This window comes from Galeopterus variegatus, unplaced genomic scaffold (assembly GCF_000696425.1).
Source record: "Galeopterus variegatus unplaced genomic scaffold, G_variegatus-3.0.2 Scaffold8076, whole genome shotgun sequence".
Taxonomy (NCBI): Eukaryota; Metazoa; Chordata; class Mammalia; order Dermoptera; family Cynocephalidae; genus Galeopterus; species Galeopterus variegatus.
This window is the reverse complement of record NW_007734187.1, coordinates 32,174-39,892: the sequence shown is the minus strand read 5'-3', so window position 1 is coordinate 39,892 and position 7,719 is coordinate 32,174. Positions and strand designations below refer to the sequence as shown.

Sequence of the window (7,719 nt, the reverse complement as noted above, 5' to 3'; positions counted from 1 at the left end):
TTGGCGGGAGGACCGCCATGCTCCCAAGCAGTGCACTCTCCAGTGCGCCACCGGGCCGGCCCCCTGCTTTTACATTAAACATTTTTCTGGTACTGTGTTAGAAACTAGTTAAACAAGTTTAGACAGTAGCCTCATTTCACAGAGATGTCTTGAAAAATTTCCACTAGGTTGTCTTAACTGGTTAAAATACTAATGAAAGGTATTTTTCATCTAAAAGCCTTGAAAATGTATTTTGTAAAAAAATGAACAAACAAAACCCCAAACATCCTGTTATTAAATCCTCTAGGCTAGGTTGGCAAAGTTTTCTGCAAAGAGCCAGATAGTAAATATTTTAGGCTTTGAGGGCTTCATAAGGTTTCAGTTGCTTCACCACCACATGTGAAAACTATTCTTAGCTCAAGGGCTATATAGAAACAGGTGCAGGTTGTAGTTTGCCAACCTCTTCCTTACAGTATTACAGGAGTTTTGTTATTTTCCATTATTTGATAAACTTTGTTTCTCAGTGAATTCTTAGGAAATAGACTGCTGCCTAATGATTTGTAATGTTCTTTTTATATCAACAGTCCAGAAAATCAGCTTTCGCCAATTGTTTCTCTTCTGTCAAATCTCTTTTGTTTTAAGATGAAGAAATTTTGGTCCAAATTGGTGACTGTAATATATTAGTGACAGAGGCAGGACCAGAACTTGTTTACTAACTCCAAGTTCAATACTATTCCTGTTATACTATGATACCATTATGATGAAAATTTGTGTGACAGAATTTCTAAGACCTAATGTTCTATTTATAATTCTAATACAGCAGAAACAATTTGGACAGCCTCCTAAAGCTGTAAGGGGATTTGTAGAATTCTTAGATAAGAGTTTTATTATCTTCTTACATGGGAATAAGAGTAATGAAATAACCTGAAGACAAGCAGCAGGAAGGGGGAGGGAAAGAAATTAACTTGAACCAGCCGAATTTAATCCTTCCCGACTTTGTTTTAGGTACCTTTAAAACAGGGCAGAAGTCTTATGGATTGGATTCGACTAACCAAAAGTGGAAAGGACCTAACAGGATTAAAAGGCAGGTTAATTGAAGTCACTGAAGAAGAACTTAAAAAACACAACAAAAAAGATGATTGTTGGATATGCATAAGAGGTAGGTGGTACATATTTATTAAGTACTTCAAAAAATTTTGCCTGGGCTTTTCAATTGTAATGATATATAACCCCATAGTCATGTCATTTTGTGATATGATTCACAATTAGATAACAAAAATGTGCCTTATACTGGATAATAAATGATATAATTCTGACTTTGGATAGTATTTCTTTCTTAAATAACCATTGACATTCTGATGCAGAAAACAGTGAACTTCTGAAATGAAAATTTTTTTCTAGCATTCCTGTTCTGCATTCCTTTGAAAGTAAACAAGTGTTTGCTAGGCAATTTAATGCTAAAGTGGTACAGTAAAATTATTTAGTAATACTCAGTTTATATAGAATAACTTTCCACTTAAGAGTCTTATAACAGAATTCTGTTGGAAAAAATCTCTCTGAGAATCTAAAGCAAGCCTGAAAACCCTTCATTAAAGCCAAATCTTCAGTTCTCACTTGCAGCAATTTTGGTTACTTAATGTATGTTTCTTAGCAATATTAGTTGCCTAATTTTTCTGACTCATAGCACATTAGAAGATCCAGATTAAGAATGGGACTATTGGAAGAAGAGAGGAGAGGGACAAGAGGGTAGCTGATAAAAGCAGACCTCACGGTAGCCAATAACCTGGCATCTAGGAGGGGAGCAAAAACAATGAAAGGCACTGAACTGTGCAGTAAGCCTCCATAGTGATGTTCTTGAGTCATCCAGACATGGTTTAATATGTCTGGGAAAGGGAAGTGGGTCATTTTTGCTCTTAACACAATTGTAACAATTTTTATTGTTAAATTTAATCATTGTATAATTTTGGTTTATTGTCAGTTATCCTGATTACACTGTAACCTGTATGAGGGCAGGGACCATGACAGTCTTACTTTCTGTCTTTGGTGCTTGGCACATAGAGGCCATTAATATGTGTTTGTTGAATTAATGCAACACTTATTTTTAAGAAGTTTGATTATACTTAAAGAGGCATGTGGTTGTCACAGTGGATTGGTGATATGATGAGTGGAAAGACACCAGTAGATACTGTATTAGTTTCCTACGAATACCATAACAGTACCATTTAAATTAACAATGTAAATTTATTGTCTCACAGTTCTGGAAGGTAGATGTCTGAGATCAAGGTGTCAGCAGGTTTGGTTCCATCTGAGGACTGTTAGGAAGAATCTGTTCATGCTTCTTGCCTATCTTCTGGTGGTTGGCTGGCAATCTCTGGAGTTCTGTTGCTTGTAGAACATTACGCCAATCTCTTCCTTCATGTTCACATGGGATTCTCCCGTTTTGCTCATCTGTGTCCAAATTTGCCATTTTAATATGGCACTAGTCATATTGGATTAGGAGGCCTACCCTACTCCAGTATGACCTCATCTATTTTTATATCTGCAACAACCCTATATCCAACTAAGGCCACATTCTGAGCTACTGGTAGTTAGGACTTCAACCTGTGAATTTTGGGGGGACATAATTCAACCCATAACAGACACAATTAGAGTGTGAAATTTTCAATGGCAAAGGGAATGGAAACTTCCAGCAGGTGATGATGTAGCTTGCCCTGAGACAGAACAGCTGCTCAACTCCCCGTAGTTCCTCAGAGACATACAAATGTGGATAGTACCAGCAACCTGGAATCAGGATTCTGCCAGGCGCAAAAAGGGGATAAGAACTTGAATTGCTGTGTCTGAAAAGTAATACACTGCTCCTAGTTACATATCTCCTGTAATGATTTGAATGTAAAGCACATTTTCTGGTAAGGTTGGTGACTTAATCATACGTTTTTTAAAAGTTTCTGTTGAGGAAGTTTTCTGTGATATTTCTTATCAATAATAAGACTTTTTCCCTTTTCCAAAAGTAAGATGTGTCTTTTTTTTTCTTTTTGACAGAGTTTGTTTTTTAATTAGGAAATGCTAACTCAAAATAGACCTTGCCCTTGGAATGAGGATAAATGACTATTAGACAACAGACTGCGTGAAGTGCAGTAAGAGGGTACAAAGAAAGTGATTTCAGATTGAAGGGAGAAGAGGTTAGGAAAATCAGAGATGCTTTTGTGGTGGAGATAAGCCTTGAAGCAGTGGGCAGGATTTCAACAAGGAAATGAGGAAGTTCATCCATGCAGAGGGAGAGTCCTAAACAAAGGTACAGACACAGAGAAGCTTGAGATGTTCTGGAGCTTAGGTGAACTGTTGGAGAATTATAAAAAAGAAGGCTGGGAATGTGTGTTAGGTTGGATTGTGGACAACCTTGAAAACCAGACTGAGAAAAGTGTTCTTTATTTAGATGGCAGTATGAGTTATTGAAGGGATTTGAATGTGGGCAGTGTGATCAGAGTATGCCTTGGAGAGAGTAATCTGATGGTGGGTATAGGGAAGTGAAATGGGACAAGGAAAACATTTAGCTCATTGTGGAAGTTCAGGTGGTAATAGGAGGTGAACCAGGATGTTGAAAAAGGCAATGGAAAGTAGGCCAAATGTGAGACAGAGATTACTGGTAACTTCTAACACGATCCCATATGAAAGTAAAAGAACATACGTGACAAAATGTAATTGTCTTTTTTCTTCATAGCTGTTCTAATATAAAATATTACTGATAACTTCTTAATGGGGGAATATATGCTAATTTTAGCCTCAAATGCCAGAGATAATGTCTGGACCCAAGTTTTAGTCAAAACTGTACTACAAGGAACTTGTTATCATAGTGCCACTTTTTCCCTTTTTTTTAAGCATTAAATTCTTCATTTTCTAACAATTGCTCCATTTTTTAGATCAGGTCTGAATTCAGCTGATCAGGGTGAGGGAGACATAATCTCTTCAAGAAATCCTAGAAAATAAACAATTTTGTGTGGGTTTTTGGTGTGGTTTTTATAATATTTTGGGGGCTATTTTCTCTTTTGAGTATGTAGCAGCATTTCTGCTTAATGTTCAGGTGTGTGGAACCTGGTCAGGTTCTTAAAAATGATGGTATAAAAAGAACTCTTGGCTGGCAGCAGAGTGTAAACGTATACACTGTAAAATGTGGGCATTGGCTTGGAATGATCTGTAAGACAGGTATTTGGAGTTCCTTATTTGTTCATTTACTTTTCACCATTTTCTGTAAAGTATGTAATTACTATAATGCAGCAGTAGTTAATTGGAACATTGAAGGAATGAGTTGGGGGGAGGTTGGGATATTGCTTTCTCAAAAACCTTTTTGAATTTACCATTGATTCATGCTTTTGTAGTTTTTTTTCCTTGTTGCTGTTTCTTCCTTTCTCGAGAACTAAAGGTGATTTACCAACATGTGAAGCTTTGAGCAAACATTTAAATCACTCATCTGTGAGAGCTGTGTAGAGCCTAGACAGACTGTTTTTACTGTAGTATTATATATGTTACTATACTAAGTAGTCAGTGTTAGTATTAAGTATTAAGATGTATTCATACATGAAATACAAATGTGTTGAGTTGTGAAATCATCATTTGGCAGCATGGTACAGACTTCGATCTTAGTGAGGGTGAGGGAAGGGTAGCCTGATACTCAATACCAGCCAAATGAATAAATGATATTTCAAAATTGATTACAGTCAGGGGACTGAGGATCTGTTGTTTAAAAATTTAGCAGAGTAGGTCCTCCAAATGGGATTTAGTGGATTTCATTTATAATTTAGAAATGAACATACTTTGATTTCTCCTAATGCTGATTGTCATATACTAGTAAATTGAAGAGGCCTGCTTGAGGCCACTGAAAAAGTGGCTTTCAAGGTTCATATTTTCATGTTTTATAACTATTTTAAAAAGCTTGGCAAATTGATTCTGAGAAGTAGTATGTTAGTCCTTTTATATTTCTATGACAGATTTTTAGATTTCTAAGCTCATTTACAGTAAATCTTTTAAGATTTGCTCATAGGATGGTAGTGTAAATTTTTGTGAATATAATTAATCCTCATTATTCATGGATTCTATATTTTCAAATTTGCCTACTCACTAAAGTTTATTTGTAACCTCAAAGTCACTAGGGTGCTTTCACAGTCATTTGCAGACATGCACAGAGCAGTGAAAAATCCGTGTCTTCCAACATGCACGTTCCTAGCTCAGGTTAAACAAAGTGATGCTCTGCCTTCTGGTTTCAGCTGTCATACTGTAAACAAGTGTCTTTTTCGAAGTCTGTGTAGTGCCATGTTTTTCACATTTTTGTGTTTTTTGTTGGTGATGTCATTGTTTAAAATAGCCCCCAAGAATAGTGCTGCAATGCAGTTGCTAGAAAGCTGTGGTTTGCCTTATGGGGAAAGTATGCGTTCATTCAGGCATGAGTTATAATGTGTTGGCTATGAGTTCAGTGTTCATGAATCATCAATATGAGGGTAATTCAAAAAGTTTGTGGAAAAATCAAATTAAAAAACAATACAAATCTTTCTGTGAACTTTTTGAAGGCCCCCTCATCTAGATTAAATAAGTTGTCTTTAAACAGAAATACACATTAAACAAGGTTATGTATAGATTGCTTGACAAAAGCGTTGTGACCAGAGGCTCACAGGAACCTAACCTTGTATTTTCCCCATGAAGCAGTGGTTCAGTATTTGCTAATTCAGTGTTTGTAGTGACTTTATAAAATATAACTGCCACAAACAATGAGAATCGACTGTATTGCTTTAAACTATCTTTTATTTATAGTGAAGTAATAATAAAGTAAAGTAAGTTTTATACTTTTTAGGTTAGATTCAAACCCACCAAAAATATAGCTAATTTTTCCTACAGTAGGTTCTTTTCTTTAGGTTTCTTTAGCTCCCTGCTTTGATTATATTTTGAGAAACTGCAGTATTATGTCTTGAGCACAGAAACCTTTTCTATCTGAAAGTTTTCTTCTAGGAGTAGTTTTTCAAATTTGGAACTATGTTTTAATTTTTTTTTTTTTTTTTTTGTCTTTTGTCTTTTTTCCGTGTCCGGCAACGGATCGCAACCCTCAGTGTTGCCCCCGTACCGGACCGGGGACCGGCAACGGGATCGCAAGCCTCGGTGTTGCTCCCGTGCCTCGCTCAGCCAGTGAGTGGGAGCCGGTCTGTATGTGGGATCCGAACCCTCGGACGGGAGCGCCGCCGCGCTTCCCAAGCGGCGCACTATCCAGTGCGCCACCGGGCCGGCCCCTTAATTTTTAATGGAACATATTATCACAGTAATACAGTATCTGAACAATAGTATGTTGCTGTTACAATTAGCTCAACTCTTCTGTGGGTTGTCTACTTTGTGTACTATCCTCATTACTTCTTGACAGCAGATTTTTTTTTAACAACTCTTTTCTGATATCACTTTCCTGTTTAGGGAATAGGAACCAAGATTTTTTAGAGGTACATTTTCCTTCTTTCATTCGTTCACTTCTAACCTAACCCATAGATTTTTTTTTTTTCAGGTTGCTTATCCACACCATTAATGCAAATAATCTAGCCTTTGTTAATTTTATTAGTTCCTCTGTCTTGCTGACATCTAAGATTATTTGCTTTTTCTTGCCTTTACTCTATCTTTATTACCTAAATTGTCATTCACTCTCCTCCTTGTTCCCCCTCCTCCTCCTCTACTTTTACTTTTTACTTTTCTTCTCTCTGTACCTCCCTCTCATTCATTAAAAATTCAGTACAGGGGCCAGCCGCATGGCTCACTCGGGAGAGTGCGGCGCTGGTAGCGCCAAGGCTGCAGGTTCAGATCCTATACAGGGATGGCTGGTGTGCTCACCGGGTGCGCGCACTGGCTGAGCGTGGTGTGGACAACACCGTGCTGAGGGTTGCGATCCCCTTACCAGTCAGAGAAACAACAAAATTCAGTACAGGAAAAGCTTATGGTCTCGGGGCCTCATCTAACTCTCAGATGTTTTGTTTGGTTGACACAGTGCTTTACAAACTTCAGCCAACCTTTTGAAATTTTCTTTGTGTGAAGCTTTTGATTACAAATTCATCTAAAAAAGATAAAGGGCTATTCAGATTTTCTCTTGTTCTTGTGTCAGTTTTAATAACTTGTGTTTTTCAGTGAATTTGTTAACTTCATCTCAGTTATTGAATATATAGCATAAAGTATTCTTTTATTATTTCTTAAATGTCTGTAGGTTCTATGATATGCCCTATACCCTCTTTCATTTCTGATGTTGCTAATTTTTAGTTTTCTTTCTTTTTTTCCTGATCAGTCTTACTAGGAGTTTATGAATTTTATTAACTTTTTCAGAGACTAATTTTGGTTTTGATTTTCTCTGTTCCTTGTTCATTTTCTGTTTCATTGATTTCTACTCTTATTTTTATTAGGGAGGTAGCCATTTTAAGATTCTTTTCTTTCAGCATTGACATCAACATATTTGTGGAGATAAATTGTAGTAACTTTTTATAGTCTTAGTTAATGCCTGAATTACTAGGTAATGGCAAATTCAGTATTGTGATTTTTTACTCCCATTTATGTTTTGGCTGTTGCCATTGTCTTCTTGCCAGAGGTTTTTGTACATTTGAATTTATTACCTAATTACATAACTCTCAGGTTTTAAATTAAAATCATATGTATAGGGCCGGCCCGGTGGCGCACTGGATAAGTGCGCCGCTTGGGAAGCGCAGCGGCGCTCCCGCCCGAGGGTTCGGATCC

General features: G+C 37.0%; 1 protein-coding gene across 1 annotated transcript in view; it reads left to right on the top strand.

The window, feature by feature from the left end:
• Positions 1-7,719, top strand: part of LOC103608156 (cytochrome b5 reductase 4-like) — a 37,946-nt gene that overhangs the window by 4,459 nt on the left and 25,768 nt on the right. The window contains exon 2 of the mRNA XM_008592597.1: positions 985-1,138. Within this exon, the coding sequence (XP_008590819.1) occupies positions 985-1,138 (154 nt within the window). The remainder of the gene's footprint in view (positions 1-984; positions 1,139-7,719) is intronic.